The sequence below is a fragment of the Myotis lucifugus genome, unplaced genomic scaffold, assembly GCF_000147115.1.
Source record: "Myotis lucifugus unplaced genomic scaffold, Myoluc2.0 scaffold_298, whole genome shotgun sequence".
In the NCBI taxonomy this organism is placed as follows: Eukaryota; Metazoa; Chordata; class Mammalia; order Chiroptera; family Vespertilionidae; genus Myotis; species Myotis lucifugus.
In genome coordinates this window covers 615,601-631,606 of record NW_005871346.1, presented here as the reverse complement: position 1 = coordinate 631,606, position 16,006 = coordinate 615,601, and the positions used below count along the sequence as shown (strand labels likewise).

Sequence of the window (16,006 nt, the reverse complement as noted above, 5' to 3'; positions counted from 1 at the left end):
CCCTGAGCCCTGACAGCGAGGTGGGCAGTCGTCCATCTACCTATCCGCCCCCGTTACCTGCCCGCTCCACCCTGTGGGTGCTCTCTCCCCAAAGCCCACTTCCAGGGAGACACTCCCAGCCTGGGGGCACCCTGAGCCCACCCTGCCGAGGAAGGGCTACCCCCCTTCCCTTGTCTGCCAGCCCTTCTTGGCTTAAAGCACCCTCAGCTTGCCCATTACATTCCACATTTCGCAGGCCGGCCAGTTTGGCAGGCAAACAGCTGCGGCAGAGACCAGGGGGCTATGGCCGGCAACATTCAGTTGGCGCCAATCCCAGCCCCCAACTGCGGGTGGGGTGTGCTCTGATTTTCAAGAGCCTTGAGGAAGACAGACAGATGGACAGACACACCGTTCTCTGAACATGCCAACCCCTGCGGCACCAGGCCGCGGCAGCGCACTCACCCGGGAGATGGTGAGCGGCATGTTGAAGTCCTTGCCCCCTTGCAGACGGAAGCCCCAGGGCCCAGGCCCCGCCAGGGTCACGCTGTAAGACATGCTGGTGTGGACAGCGGCAGCCTCTGTGGACGGAGGAGTGGAGTGAGAGGCCCTCGCGCACCCTCCCAGCCCAGGCCTCTGCCCCGATCCCCAAACCCGACCCCAGCCGTGCCTGCTCTGCCCCTGGCTGTTGGCTGAGCTGTGTGGCGCTTCTGAGAGGCTCCTAAGAATAGCTGGGAACAAATGCCATCGACACTGATATCTGCCCTCTGCTGCGCCCATAAATGGACTGTAACCCTACACTGTGCCCGCCCGTCCAGGCCTCCCAACCAGTCCACCGTGACTCATACGGCTAATATAGCCCCTGGGGAGGGGTGTCCAGCACCCAGCACCCGGGGGCAGGACGGGGACTGGCCAGGTCAGTGACAATGCTCTCGCCTCTCTCTCTCCCTTCCTTGCTCCCTCTACCTGGAGAGCAGGACGCACGCTCTCTCCCCAGCTGCACCACCCCTGGCCCAGAAGACGATAGCTGAGCCCCTTGGGCAGGGCGTTGGGACTCTGGTTACGCTGCCCTGTGCTCTCTGGTGAAAGGCTGTACCTTGTGTGGCATGGAGCCCTGGTGGCCCTCAGGGCAGGTGAGCCTCCCGCTAGCCTGCACGGAGCCTCAGCTCCGGAGACCCGTAACTGGCCCGAGGTGGTGCAGGCCCAGAAGCGGTCATCATGCTGGCCTGCGTGGCTCAGTGCTTAGAGTGTCAGCCCGCACCAAAGGGTCTCGGGTTTGACTCCTGGTCAAGGGCACATGTCTGGGTTATAGGTTCAACCACTGGCCCCAGTTGGTCAGGGCACATGTGGGAGATAGACAATTGATGTTTTTCTCTTTCTCTCCCCCCCTCCCCCGCCCCCTTCTACTCTCTCTAAAAATCAGTGGAAAAAATACCCTTGGGTGAGGATTAACAACAAAAGCTCATCCTAACAGCAGCAGCTGTGGGCATGGCTGAGCTCAGCTCCAGGCCCTTCACAAGCTCATCCCCTCGGACCCGAGAGGCGGCGCCTCGGCCGGAGCCCGGCTCCGAGAGGTGAGTGCCTGTCCCAAGGTCACGCAGGGAGAGGACTCGGCCGCCCTGGAGCCTGGGCTAATTCCCACGGGACTCGGGCCAGAAACGAGCTCCCAGTGGCCACAGGTGCCTCCCAATGCCCAGACTGCGGGTGGGGGGTGGGGGGGAGGTCTGGCCTGCACCCCTGGGCACAGGGCCTAAACGCAGGCCCCGGGCAGGCGCACACCCCCCAGACCCTCGGGCCAGGGGTTATTCCTGGCCCTCCTGGCTCACTTGCGCTGGAAAACCTGACAGCAGTATGGAAAGCTTCAGCTGCCAGCAGGCACGTCAAGCCTGTGCCCTTTGCGCTGGAATGGCAGGGGGCAGGGAGGAGGAGAGATGCCATTTGCTCAGCTGCTGGGCCATGGGGCCAGGGGGGCAGGGAGGGCAGCGTGTTCAGTGTGTTCAGTCCACAACCCCGAGACAGCATGTTTTGGGAGGGCCTAGGACCCTCGGGACTCCTGCCAGTGTGGCCTTTGGGCCAGGACACCTTCAGAAGCCTTACCCAGAAGAGACCTCAGGCCCTGGGTTGTTTGGAGAGAGATCAAAGCTCACCCTGGCCCCTGGCTGGGGAAACTGAGGCTCGGGGAAGGCAACTGGCTTAGCTGTGCCCTGGCCTTCCCGCAGGGCTCTGGCCTGGGCTGGGCCCCAAGCATTGAGTGCAGGCCTGGGTGTGGGCAAGTGATTCCCCGCTGCCAGCACCCGCCTCGGGCCTTGGCCTGGCGCAGACAACGTGCTGGTGCAAGGAGTCCCCATATCACAGCAGCATTTGGCAGCTGGCCCAAGATCACAAAACTGTCACTTGGAAGAAGCCAAGGAGGGACTGTGTTCCTTCCTCCACGTTACCACCTCCTCTGCCCTGTGTCATGTAGCCCAGCCTGTTCTCCCTGCTGCGCCTGGCAGGAGGCCAGCAGCTCGGAGCGCCCCTTCCCTCCTCCCCCCCATACCAGCCCCTGCCCTTCCCCCACACCCTATCCCCTTTCCTAGGGAGGCCTGTCCTTCCAGGATGGAGAGGACCCAGCAGCATGAACAGTGTGGGATAAGGCAGGAAGGGGAGGAGGGGGAGCCACAGGCTAGGCTGTACCTGGAGACACAGGCTCTTCTCTGGACTTGGGGGCCTGCCTGATGCTGCCCTGGGGAAAGGGAGGGCTAGTAGGAAGGATGCTCTTAAAGGTAAAGGCCATCCCCTCCCCCCACCTGCCTCCCCTGGGAGACCCAAGACAGCCATTGAGCAGCTGGTACCCACAGGCTGGGTGGGAGCCGCTTCTGGTAACAGCAGCTCGCTGGGTAGTGGGGTGAGGGCAAGCCTGATCTTTGTCCCTTCTCCACTCTGTCCCCTCATAGTTTGAGACAGGAGCCTCGGGAGAGAGTCACAAGGTGGGGAAAAGAGGGGAGGGAGGAAGAGAAACTGCTGTGGGCCCACACTCTTCAGGCCGGCAGTTTCTCTCCCATTTTGGCATCAACAGATAGAGACCAAGTTTGTCGAGACTGCTGCTTTTTATTTTCCTCTACCCTGTCTGAGCTGCACAGCCTGGGACGAAGGCCACTGATTTACTAGTAAAAGAAATCACAGGTGCAGTGCGTGCGCACACGTGCTCAGTGCATGCGGGTATGTGCCCGACAAGGAACGTGCGCACGAGCGTGGGCACAGTGCAGGCAGCGCTGCAGGGAGAAGCCAAGGTGAGGAACAGGCTCCCGCGGTGGAGGGAGGTGCGTGCCGGCCCTCCGGGCCTGCGAAACGCCCAGCCGGGCAGGGGCAGCCACGGTGAGCCCCATGGAGCATCGCCACGGCCTTGCTCCGACAGGACAGTCACACACGGCACTTGCGGGGAGCAGCTGCCCGGAAGCAGGAGGCCTGGCCCCACTCCTCAGGCTGAGCCTGGGGAGCAGGCTGCCCAGATGAGAAGTGGGTGCAGACCACTGCGTGGCACGAGTTTTGTGTTTTAGGATGTGAATCCAGCACACCGTGGTGACAGGGCCACTCCAAAGCCCACAGTTCAGGGCTGATCCTGGGTCTGTGTGAGGGGCCTCAAGGGGCTGGACGTGTCCCAGAGGAAAAGGAGAGCCAAGGGGGCCCTACATCCTGGGGTCCGGGCTAGGGAGCAGCCCCTTGGTCTGAAAAACAAGCAGCACACATCTGTTAGCCCAGGACTGTCTCCCTCCCCCCCCCCCACCCCTCCGCCCGTGGGAGCAGCCTCCGGTGGCCCTCTGCAGTGAGGGACAGTGCCTGAGGGCAGGCTGTCCTGGGTCAGGGTGGGCCTACTCTGAGACCGGCCACGTGGCCGGAGAGATGGAGCCAGAGTGTCTAGGTGCCTGCAGGGACCCCCAGGTCCCCGGGCTCCTAAGTCTGGACTGAGGTCCCTCCACCCCACTGTCCATTTCTCCACTGTCCTCATTTCTCTCCCTGTGCTGCGGCCCCTCCTCCACCCGCTCCTCCACACCTCAGTCCTGCTGCCCTACAGCACCACTTCCTCCGGGCCTCTGCCGCAGCTCACTCCTCCAACCTGTCCTTGCGGGCCACACAGAGGCCTGCAGGGCCACGTCCTCCCAGGGTCCGCCCGCAGCACCGCAGCACCGGGCCCGGAGAGCCCTCTGGCCAGCACTTGAGTGGCTTTCCCAAGGCTCCTGCCACCTCCTGCCCTCTCCTACCCCTCCCCCCAGCTCCCAGGGCCCTTTGGCTGCTTCTGAGGTCACAGGGCAACATTCTGTCCCAGGACCCTGAGTGCCCCTGGGCCCCCTCATTCGCACGGCTGTTCCCTCAGCCTGGACCCTCGCTCCCCCACTCTGCCTGGCAACCCCCCCTGCACCTCCGCCTCCCTGGGGACCCTTGGGGCCTGGCCTCTGCTCCCACACCCTGTGTGCTGATCCTCAGTGGCAGTGCTTGGCACCGGTTAGGAGCCTGCCGATGAGCCACCCCTCTTTTCCCAGCCCGGTGTGCCCCCAGGCCAGGCACTGTGCCTTTTGTCATCGCCCCCCAAGCCGGGGCGCAGCCATGCCTCTGTCCGCCCCCTACGCTTGTGCACAATGCAGGGGGCTCAGGGCTGGGGAGTGAGTCCTCCTGGGGCTGAGCATTGGGGAGCGGTGCTCCCTGAGACACTGAAGTTGGAAGGGGCAGAGGCTCCAACTGTAGGGGCAGCCCAGGGCTCCCCTCTCTGGGACATGCAGGAGGCAGCCTTGGAGAAGGATGGCAGAAAAGTGCCTGTGGTCTTGGCCTTGCTAGGGAAGCTCAAGAAAGCCCAGAAGCTGGGGTGGGAGTGAAGGACAGGGGTGGGGGAGGGCAGCCTCAGGGCCTGTGCGCGTGGCATTTCCATGTTCCAGAATATGGCCTTCTCTAATCACCATCGACATTCCGTTCCATAGGCACTTGGGTGACAGCTGGCTTTCTTTTAATAGCCACAGTATTCTGGGTGACACCCTGGTCGCAGGGCACTGGCAGCGAGCACACACATGACACGCACCCCCCACCCAGGTACGCCCAGCCTCCAGCTACACAGAGGTGCGCACCACCCACACCTGGTGACACGCAGAGCTTAGAGAGACACATCAGGGAGCGCTCCGCTCCTGTGTGTCGCGGGGACAGCATGTGCGAGCACAGGTCGCACACACGAGCGCTCATGTGTGCATCTGTCCCAGCACAGAGGCCACCGGCACGGCTGCCTAGTGTGTCAATCACAGTCACAGACACCCTCAGGCCTGCTCAGAGCCTCTGGCAGTCTTAGACTCCCAGGCCCACCAGGCGGGCAAGGGAAAGCTGGGGGGGACCGAGGACAACCCCGCTCTCCTGGCCACCCCCTGGGCTCCTTGCCCCTTGTCTCCAGTCACCTTCCTGGGATCCTCTGCTTCATGTCCCTGGGACTTGGGAGGGGCCTTGGTTTCCACGTCCTCCAGGCCCTGACTGCAGGGGGGCGGGCCACTCACTTGCTGGGCAGCCCCCCACATAGCGGCTGCCTCCGTGTCTGTCCAGCCCTGTGAGGTGAGAGTGAGACAGTTTTGCTCCTGCCCCTCCCCCAGGCCTTGCTCCATCCTCCCCACATTTACTTGGGTGAGGCCCATGACACTGTTGGCAGGGGTGCTGGTCGCCAAATCCCTGCAAACTGTAAGTGTGTGCGCCAGGGGTGTGCACGCACCTTCTAACACAAGTGTGATGGGTGTGTCTTCAGGAGGGTCTGGACCTCTGTTAACAAATAAGATTCCCTCCTCGATGTCTCCCACAGCAGCGGTTCAGGGAAGGGACCCCGACAGCTCCTCCCTCAGCCCCCAACTGAGAGCCCTCCGGAAGGGGGCAGTGGGAGGAAGGGGTGGAGGGACCCTGTAGGCACAGTGCGGAGGAGCCCAGGTGTGGCTGGAGACAGGGGCCCACGATCAGGGAGCTCTCCTGGGGACCTCAGGGGGCATCACAGCTCCAGACCCCAAGCAGGGCGGCAGGCTCTGGGGTCTGTATCCACCCATGGCACCCCAGCCAGTCGTGGACGTAGAGGCAACTGTTTCAGGGAAGGACACAGAGGGTCCGAGAGGGTGAGCCAGGCTCACAGTCAGCACGTGATGGAGCTGAGGCTTGCACCAGGGCTGTGCTCCTTCCTCTGCACCTGCGGGCTCTCAGGGCTCCCAGGAGGACGGGCTCCATGCTGAGAACAGGGCCCTGAGCTAGTTCCTGTCTGTCTCTCTGGAGGCTCATCTGGGACCAGAGATGCTAGTCTTTTCCATCTGTGGCTTAAGGGGTAGTGCCGGCCTGGAGTGGGAAGACCCCTGCTCAGCCCTGGCCTTGCTGCTGGGTAACCTTGGGCCAGCCTGTTGCCTCTCTGGCCCCAATGCCCCTACCTATCAGGGAGGATGATGCCTGAAAAAGCTGTGGGAGGGGGAGGCTGGGAGGCGCTCTTCCTGCCAGTGTCCCAGTGTCCTGGGGGTTCTTGAGTTTCAGCGGCAGCTCCGCCCAGAGGCCTGAGGCTGGCCTGGTTGAGGAAGGGATGGCCAGCCATCGAGGGCCTGGCATTCTTACCATCTCACTTTCAGAGCCCAAGGACTCCTGGCGTCTCCGTCTGGAGACCCAGCTGAGGTCCGAGGCCTGGCTGCTCAGCGTGGAGCGGTGGGTGGAGCGGTAGCTGGCGTAAGGGCCGGTGCGCTGCCCCGACACACCCAGCAGCAGGCCCAGGCAGGGCAGATGCTGGGCTATAGCCATTCTGCAGGGAGGCACTTCTGGTTAAAGCAGAGGGGACAGACAGACAGACAGACACAAGGAGACAGGGGTGGGTGGACAGACTGATACAAGGCTAAGGGGAGTGGGAAGAGAACCCCTGGGGAAATGGGGACTTCAGACATTGGGGTCATGAGCACAAATGACGAGGTCTTGGGAATGGACAGAAAGAAACTGGGAGTCATGAAAAGTGATGACAAAGGACAGACAGATGCTGAGGTGAAAGATACCGACAGGCTCACAGGACTGGGACAGACAGACAGATACTGGGGCCAAGGGCATGGAGGGAGAGCCTTAGGGTAGCAGGTTCAGCCAGGTGCTCAGTTCCAGCCCTCAAGTGGCTGGCTCCAGCCACATCTCTGCCAATGGGGACTCGGGGTTGAATAGGCTAAGGCCTGCTGCTGGCCCAGCAGGTGGTGAGTTACTGACACCACCAGGCAAAAGGAAGCGCTGACGGCCTTCTTGTGGGAGAGGCCAGTGCGCTGGGATTCCGTCAGCAGAGAGCACTCTGGGCCAGCACCATGCCCGCCTGCCAGGGCCCTCGAAGCTGAGCTCTCCTGCTGGGGTCTCTCCAGGTGTCGCTGTCTGGGGGGGTTTTCCTTGCAGGGGCAGCACTGCTGATCAGCCATCTGGCTGCCTTTTGGCCTCGGCTCCAAAACTCCCCCATTAGGATTAGACATTGCCAAGGGAGCCTCCTGGGAAGGTGGAGCAGCAGCAGGTCACCCCGGCCCCAGGTCCCCAGGCCCACCCACTGTCACTGGCTGGTCCCAGCTGCTGGAGCCCCTCCAATACATACACAAGAGACAGGAAAGACACCCCCTTCGCAGGCCCTCCATGCCCATGAGGGTGGGCCTGGGAGCCTGGGGCTGCACCTGTACTTGGGGTGGGTGATGGCGTAAATGATGGGGTTGTGGATGGCAGAGGCCTTGGCGATGATGGCTGGCACCGAGTTCATGTAGGGCGTCAGGACATGAGCGTACCTAGGACAGAGAAGCTGGGGTCTCCCTGCCACGCTCCTCCCTGGAGACCCCCGGTTCTCTGTCCCTCTCAGGCATGTTCTTCCTCTAGGCCAGGCCCTGCCACAGGCACAGCCCAGCCCGGCCCAAACCAGCTGGGCCAAGTCAGTCCCAGGGGTGGGACTGCAATGCCAGGGCGAGTTCTGATCTGAGGTGAGGGGCACCCGGAGAGCAGTGAGAGGGCGTCTGGGAGGAAGCTGTGCCAAAGGGGGGGGGGGGGGGGGTTCCCTGTCCCTTGGAGCCTGTGCTGCCAGCAATAAACCCTCTTCACCCCCAGTGACGCCGGTCCCTGCTCAGCTCTTCCCACACCGCACCCCAGCCCTGATGCCCACAGCTGTCCTGGCTCAGAGAGTGACTTCACAGGAGAGCCATGTCCAAGGAGATCACACACCCACCACTTCCAAGGGTTCAGAGCTCTCTCTGCCTCAAAAGTGCTTCTGAAATCTGGCCTGCGTCCACGCTGCTGCAAATGTCAGAGTCCCCCCGACTCTCGCCATCAGGGCAGGAGAGGAGCGGGAGCCCTGGCTGTGTGCCAGGTGGAGAAGGACCCAGAGCCTCGGGGAGAGCCATGGATTCCAGGGCTCCTGCAGCACCTGCAGCCCTCACAGGCACTCAGGCCCAATCCAGCATGTCCCAGCGCCTCCAGGAACCAGGCAGGCCCAGCAGGGGAGCATCTCACAGCAGGGGGAGAAGGGGGCCAGGCTTCCAGTGTAAGCACAGCTGGCTTGCGCTTGGGCTAGGGAGGGAGAACCTGCCCAGAGCCCCTTCATCCCCTCACCCCTTCACACCCCACAGCCCTTCGCTGTTGCTCACCCAGCAAAGGCCATCAGGGCCACAGTGGAGTAGGGGGCCCAGGAGAGCACGAAGAGAAGAATGACCAGCAGCACAATCTTGGCCATTTTCCACTCATTCTGCAGCCCCTGCCGTTGTCGGGGCAATTCACTGCGGCCCTCACAGGCTCCGAAAGTCTGGAGAGCCCTGGGAAGGATGCGGAGTCCGGGTCTGACCCCACTTGGGTTGCAGTGGGTGCCAGGGTCCTGGCCTGTGCAAGCAGCCCTGACACCCCAAAAGTTCTCCATTGCATCCAGCTAAGCTAAGCTGCCTCCTTGGGTTCCACCTGCAGTGTCTTCTCTGCCATCCCCCACCCCCAGACCTCCTGACATGCCTAATAGCCCCCCTCAGAAGACCCCATCTCCTGAGACTTCTCTGGGCATCAGGCTGTGCTGGTCTCTAGGCACCTGCCCCACAAGCACTGGTGCTCAGCTTGTCTTTGCCAATCTGGAGCTGGGTGCCCCAGGGGTGGGTGCCGATGGGAGCCTCTAGCGAAGGAGCATGGCCCCCTCCCCTCCAACCCCTCCTCCAAGCCCAGCTCTTACTGGCCTGTCTCCCGAATGGCCCTAAAGATGAAGACGTAGCAGTAGATGATGACAAGCAGGGGGAGGAAGAACACGAAGCAGAAGAGCAGCATGGTGTAGGAGCGGACCGCTGGCGTGAAGCTCATGTAGTCCCAGGAGCAGGAGGTCAGCAGGCCCTCGGGCACATAGGCACCTGGGAGGCCGGGCAGGCAGCTCTCAGCATCTGGGCAGTGCTGATGCAGGCTCCCCACCAAGCAGGGGCTTTGGATGTGGGGCCTGGGGTCCCAGAACATTGGCCGCAGCCCAGCCGGCCCAGTGCAGTGAGAGCCAACTGGCAAAGCCCACGGCTGCCCATCCTTGCCAGTGTGGAGCAGAGGCCTCACCAGAGCCCCAGGGTCCTACTCCTCCCGGCTTCAGCCCGCTTTCTGGTCCTGCCCAGGAACGGCCATTGCCTTTGCTGCTAACCCTCCTGCCGCTGAGGCCTCACACCCAGCCCTGCCTGTCTGACTCACTGCCAACTCAGCATCCCTTCTCGCACCCAGGAACCACATGGGCTCCCCCTGTGCCGAGGGATGGGAGCCCAGGTCATCTTTGATAGCTGATGATGCAGCCCCAGTTTCCCTGCTGTTAGTCAGGCCTCCTGAGGCTCATCTGCCTTGAGGCTCAGGAAGCCGCCTAGACCCTTTCTGCCAGCTGGCCAACCCAACTCCACCGACCTGCCCTTGAATACGCCCCTCCCAGACTACCTCCCCCCACCCCCAGGTTCCCACAGCCCACTTACTCCAGCCAAAGAAGGGCGGAAGACTCCAGGCCAGGGCGTAGAGCCAGACGCCCAGCAGGACGAGGGCCGCCCGCCTTTTGGACACCACCCCGATGGCCAGAGGGCGCGTGATCACAAGGTAGCGGTCCAGGGCAATGGCCGTCAGGGTGATCATGGAGGTGATGCCAAAGAGAGCCCCACAGAAGGCATAGAACTCACAGCCTGTGGACACAGCTCCGACTCAGCCTTGGCAGGGAGCCCAGCAGAAGCAGGGGAGTGAGGGTCTGGGGCAGAGGTGCTTGGCTCCTGTCCTCACCTCTCAAGCAGTGCAGGCTGAGCCCTCTCCGCCCTGCCTCCCTGCAGCACTGGCAGAGGCTGGCGGAGGCCTCAGGACTGGAGCCTGAGCCTTCCCTGTTGCTAACTGAGGGCAGCTACTCACTCTCTGCCAAGAAAGAGGAAGTCACCTCCTCACCTGGGCACCCTGCACTGGGAACCCTGGCCTCAGCCTTCCCCCTCCCGCAGAAGGAGCCCGAGTGCCCACCTGCCTCCCCGAAGAGCCACCGCTTGTAGATGCTACTGGCGAAGACCACGGGGGCCTGGGTGAAGCACATGAGGAAGTCGCTGACCGCGAGGTTGATGATGAACATGTTGGCGGGTGTCCTGAGGCCTCTGCTCCTGTGAGGGCGACACTGTCAGAGGCACTTCTGCTGGGGAGCTCCCCTCCGCTACGGGTGCACACACGCACAAGTACATGCACACATGCACCTGTGCACACGAGAGGCACACACACACACACACACACACACACACACGTGTGCATTATAGAGACAAGCCGCTGGGCCAGCCGGCTGCCTAGCAAGCAGCTTTGGTGCCCAGAGTGCAGGCTGAGAAGTGAGAGCCTTGCCTCCGAGGGCGGCTCGTGGAGAGTGAAGTGGAGAGCAGGCCCCCGAGCCGCTGCTCGGCCTGGGAGCAGGCTGTGGTGTCCACTTCTCACCCTCCACACTCCCTGTGCCTGACCCCCACACTCTCCTCAGACACACTCACTCCTCGAGCCCCTCCCGGCCAAGTGGCCAAGTTCTCTCTTCCCCTGTGCCCAGCTGTGCACCTTCTTCCGCAGGCACCCTCCTCACCCCCTGCATCCGGTCTCAGGGCCGGGCCCTGCTCAGCACAGCTGCGTCTGGTCTGCATTCCTCCCCTCCACGGGCAACGGAGCTGCGCTGTGCTCCACAGGCAGGCCCTCCTCTCCCCACCCCCATTTTCCAGATGAGAACACCAAGGCTCCCGCTGGCGATATGGCTCCCTCCAGATCACAACACTCAGCCAGCGGCACAGCAGGATTCAAGCAGACCTGCTGGGCTGCATCACTGCATTGACTCTGCAGGAAAGCACAGCTCCGCTCTGCAGGCAAGACGTGTGGCTCACAGAGATGCCTCGCCCACAGGCACCTCAGCTAGGAGGCCGTGGAGCCAGGGCTCCGCTTCTCTGCCTGCCTGGCTTGGCCATTCGGCCTGTGAATAGGGCAGGTGTGGAAGGAAGAGGGGTTGCGGAGGGGCTGGAGGGCTCAGGGCCCTGGTGCCAGGGCTGTTCTTTGAGGCAGGAGGATGCCCGCTGGGGCAAGGGAGGGTGGAGGTGAGCTGACGGCAGGGCAGATGGGCAGGGACTGCGTGTCCTAGGGGCGGTCACCCTATGCAGAGGGTGTGCCCGGGGCCCAAGTGGCACGTGCCACCGAGCTGCCTGGACTACTTTTGGGCCCTTCCTGAGCTTAAAGATTGAGGCCTGAGCCTGAGACCATTGAGGGCCTAGCCCTGGCCTCACTGTCCGAGCTCAACCGTGCCCTGGCAGAGTCAGCACCAGCAATGCTGCGTGTGCTGCCCTTCTCTGCGTGGCAGGCTACCCTCAGCGGCCAGGCCCCCACCTCACCAGCCAGTCACCTGCAGAAGGTATAGATGACTGTCAGATTGCCCAGCATCCCTGTGAGGCCCACCAGCAGGATCACTATGCCCAGGGTGTAGTGAGCGTGGGCCGGAACGTCGACGGTGGGGAAGGAGACCCAGGCCGCAGCCTGAGCCTCGGCTGCCTGGAGAAAGTCGGAGAAACAGGGCATCACGTTATCCTGTCATCTTCAAATCGCCCTGAAGAGAGGGTTAGGGCTCCCAGAGGGCGGGGTGGGAGCCGTAAGCTCACCGTGCAGGGTCCCTCCCCCACTCAGCTGGCAAGGGGCTGGCTAAAATGGAAATGCAGGTCTCCCTACAGTCGAGTCCAAACTCCCATACATGGCACAGGGCATCAGGCTCCTAGGAGGGCTCCAATCACCCGTGGAGGCTGGAAAGACAGACTGGCACACGCCTGGCAACAGGACATGGCTAGGATGCCTCTACCTTTCCGTGGGGAGAAGGCAGAGCCAACTCTGAGGTGGCCCCTCTCTGCTGCTCCAGGTGCTCAAGCAGTTAGCAGTGGTATTCCAGGCCCTCGGCTCGGGGGTGGTGGAGCGGGTGGAGCCCCTTTCCAGTGCCTCCGAGAAGAGGCTTGCCCCCCCCCCGGGTATAACTGGGTAAGTTGGCACAGATGGAGGTGTCGGGTCTCTGCAGGGAGGCCGGTACAAAGAGATTTAAAGATGCCTCCCCCCAACTCCTTTCCGGGGCTGGTCCAGTCTCCATCCTGCCCTGGCCTTTGTAGCTACAGGAGCCATCCCCTCCTGTCCAGGCCCGAGGCCGCATCCCAGGTCCGAAGGGTACCCTCGCCCTCCCCAGTTGTGGGTGTGGCCTGGGCTCTGGCTAGAATGATGGGGCAGCAGAGCACACCTAACGCCTGCCTCCCTCGCTGGACAAACCCAGTCGCCCAGAGTGAGCCTGCTTCTGTGGAAGGTCCGTGGGCAGCCAGCCCTCCAGGAAGGGGGCCCCCAGGGGCAGGTGTCGCCCTTCAGCCCCTTCCTTCAGGCCAGGCTTTCTCATCCTCAGTGCTCTCCTCCAGGAAAGCCGGTGCCCTCTCTCTCCAGAGGCCGTTCTGCAGGGCAGGCTCAGAGGTGCCCAGTGACACGCCCACAACTCACAGCAAGGCACAGGCCTCTCCGATCTCCTACCTACACCCCTGTGCCCCCAGGAGGGGTCAGCACAGAGGAGGGAAGGTCGTGTGCCCACAGGCGCTCGCCCAGCTTACCGTGGGGCTGGTGGGCAGAGGGGGGTCCACGCTGGAGGTGCTGCTGGGTGAGACTGGGGTGGCCACGCAGCCAGGCTCCCGGGCTGGGTCCAGGGGGCCTCTTGGTCCTGAGGGAGGGTTCATGCTGAGGTGGGGTGGTCTTTTCTTGAGCCCACAGGAAAGTCAAAAGCACGGGAGCCCAGGATGTTAGCTGTGCCAGGCTCCCGACGCTCCCCAGCTCCTTCCTGCCAGTCTGCCAGGTGCCGCTTCTGCTGCCAGCGGGGCTGGCAGCTCTGTGTGCAGTGAAGCACACAGGAGGAGAGTGTCATCATCTGGAGACTCAGCTCCAGGGTCTGTCCCCACCTTTAAGCAGCGGGGCTGGGAGTGCACACGCGCACTTGCTCCGTGAGACCGCCCTGATCACAGGTCCCTGCTGAGGACAGCGTGAGTGTGTGCGTGTATGAGGGTGTCAGTGTGACTGTGTGTGCGCATGTATGAAGGTGTCAGTGTGAATGTGTGCGTGCATGTACGAAGGTGTGTGAAGGTGTGTGTGTGCTTGTATGAGGGTGTCAGTGTGAATGTGTGCGTGCACTTATGAAGGTGTGTGAAGGTGTGTGTGTGCGCGTGTATGAGGGTGTCAGTGTGAATGTGTGTGCGCATGTATGAGGGTGTCCGTGTGAATGTGTGTGCGCATGTATGAAGGTGTCAGTGTGAATGTGTGCATGCATGTATGAAGGTGTGTGAAGGTGTGTGCGCATGAGGGTGTCTGTCTGTGAATGTGTGCATGTGTGTGTATGATTGTGTCAGTGTGAACGTGCATGTGTGTGAGGGTGTGTGAGGTTGTGTGTCAGTGTGAATGTGTATGTGTGAGTGTATGAGGATGTGTGTCAGTGTGAATGTGTGATTGTGTTAGTGTGAATGTGCGTGTGCGAGGGTGTATGAAGATGTGTGTCAGTGTGAATGTGTGCATGTGTGAGGGTGTCTGTCAGTGTGAATGTGTGCGTGTGTGAGGGTGTCTGTCAGTGTGAATGTGTGTGTATGATTGTCAGTGTGAATGTGCATGTGTGTGAGGGTGTATGAGGTTGTGTGTCCGTGTGAATGTGTGTGTTTTAGGGGATTCCAGGCTTAGGCTCTGGACACTGGGCCGGAGGCTCTGTCCTCCCCTCTGACCATTCCCTTTCTCCCCGGAGCTCATCAATAGCCTCCACCCCAAACCCCAGTGCTGTCCAGTGGGCAAGTGAACCAGCCTCCGCCTGTGCCCAAGGTGCCCTACCCTCGCACCCAGCCCACAGGAGCCATCACATCTTCACCCCTCCTGGCAGGAACCAGGCTGGCCACCATTCGCATGAAGGAGCTGAGATGAGCCAGGATCTATATGAAGAGACCTGGCATGGGGAGATCGCGTCATGGAGCATGTTAGCCAGGTGGCATGCGGTCCCACTTGGCGGAGGCAGCAGGAGTGGAGCCCAGAGCTGGAGAGGGGGACGCTGAGCACAACTTCCCGCGTCTGCTGCTTCCAGAAACGTCCTACTTGGGAGCCAGGTCCTGCGCTCAGCGGACAGCTATGCCCTCTCCTCTTCCGGGGTCCCCGGTCTTCACAGTTTTCCGAGCCACGATCTGGGCGTGGGTGGCTGTGCCCACAGGGCACCTTCGGCTCAGGCGTGCTTTCCCTGCCGCTCCAGGTCTCGGGCACAGGGTGGGGCCCGCGGGTGGTGCATGAGGCTGAGGCGCTGGCTTTCCTTCCTCTCCTTTAGCCCCATGCGGACTGCCAGTCGCAGGCTTTGCAATGTGGGCACTTAACTACCAATGTCAGCTGGGAGCAATTCCGACCAACACGCCCGCCCGCTTTCCAACCTGACACCAGGGGGAACACAGGTGAAGCGGCCAGGCTGTTCCTCAGGGTCGCCAGGAGGGCCACGTGCCCAGAGCGCCACAGGCCTCAACGCAACGCGAACGGCTCAGAGAACGGCACCCCCGCCGGTCACAGTGTCCTCGCTGCGCCCTGCCCTCGCAGCAGCGATGCTGGCATTCCTCCGGCCTCCTCCAGAGCATCTCCTGGGGCTGCGGACCCGCCCCTCCGCCCCTCAGCCCCTCCGCCCCTCCGCCCCTCCGCCCCCTTGAGACGCAGCACTGGCGACCCTGCTTTCCATCATGTTTTCAGTTTGGCTCAAATAAACTCTTATGAAAAACATTATTTTAAAACAAATTTAAAAACAGCCCCATGAGCCCCACTCCATCCAGAATTCCAGTGCAGGGTCTTCAGATCCTCATAGGGCCTCCCCCCCCCCCCCCAGTTAGTGCCACTCCCTCACACGCAGGTCGGGGTCCCATCCTCCCAGCACCAGTGGCCCAGGGCAGGCTGGCCTCAGCACCCAGAGCCACCACTGGTGCCTGGCACAGCTATACTCCTGGGGACCCCCAGCGGAGAGCGGGGCTGCCACTCACACACAGCTCCGCTCTCCATGCTCCCCCCCCTTACAGCCCACACTTTACACGGCAGGCCCCTATCAGCTGGGGGTCTGTTGGAATCACAGTCCCCATGCAGCTTCCATTGCTCTTACCACAGAAATTCCCTAATGTGGGAGGCGGGCAGAGGGAATACTGCAATGTCCCAGGTATATGGGCTTAGGAAGGGAATACTGCAGTGTCCCAGGTATATGGGCTTAGGAAGGGAATACTGCAGTGTCCCAGGTATATGGGGTTAGGAAGGGAATACTGCAGTGTCCCAGGTATATGGGCTTAGGAAGGGAATACTGCAGTGTCCCAGATATATGGGCTTAGGAAGGGAATACTGCAGTGTCCCAGATATATGGGCTTAGGAAGGGAATACTGCAGTGTCCCTGGTATATGGGGTTAGGAAGGGAATACTGCAGTGTCCCAGGTATATGGGCTTAGGAAGGGATACTGCAGTGTCCCAGGTATATGGGCTTAGGATGGGAATACTGCACTGATCCCTGGGGTGGGGGATTAAGGAAGGGAAT

General features: G+C 62.0%; 2 protein-coding genes across 7 annotated transcripts in view; both read right to left on the bottom strand.

Moving 5' to 3' along the window:
* Positions 1-741, bottom strand: part of LDB3 (LIM domain binding 3) — a 52,001-nt gene extending 51,260 nt beyond the window's left edge. For all 6 annotated transcript variants that reach the window (XM_023763721.1, XM_023763724.1, XM_023763722.1 and 3 more), the window contains exons 1-2: positions 647-741; positions 442-557 (exon numbers count right to left, since the gene is read on the bottom strand). In XM_023763721.1, coding sequence (XP_023619489.1) covers positions 442-534 — 93 coding nt within the window. In that variant the 5' untranslated portion in view covers positions 535-557; positions 647-741. The remainder of the gene's footprint in view (positions 1-441; positions 558-646) is intronic.
* Positions 742-3,644: 2,903 nt separating this feature from the next.
* OPN4 (opsin 4) lies at positions 3,645-13,169 on the bottom strand. The gene is made up of 10 exons (XM_006100103.3): positions 13,047-13,169; positions 11,822-11,967; positions 10,432-10,565; positions 9,912-10,112; positions 9,152-9,323; positions 8,589-8,753; positions 7,632-7,739; positions 6,565-6,745; positions 5,391-5,534; positions 3,645-3,683 (listed from the first exon to the last, which is right to left on the bottom strand). Exons 1-10 carry the CDS (start codon positions 13,167-13,169, stop codon positions 3,645-3,647), a joined length of 1,413 nt encoding a protein of 470 aa, XP_006100165.1.
* Positions 13,170-16,006: the final 2,837 nt, after the last annotated feature.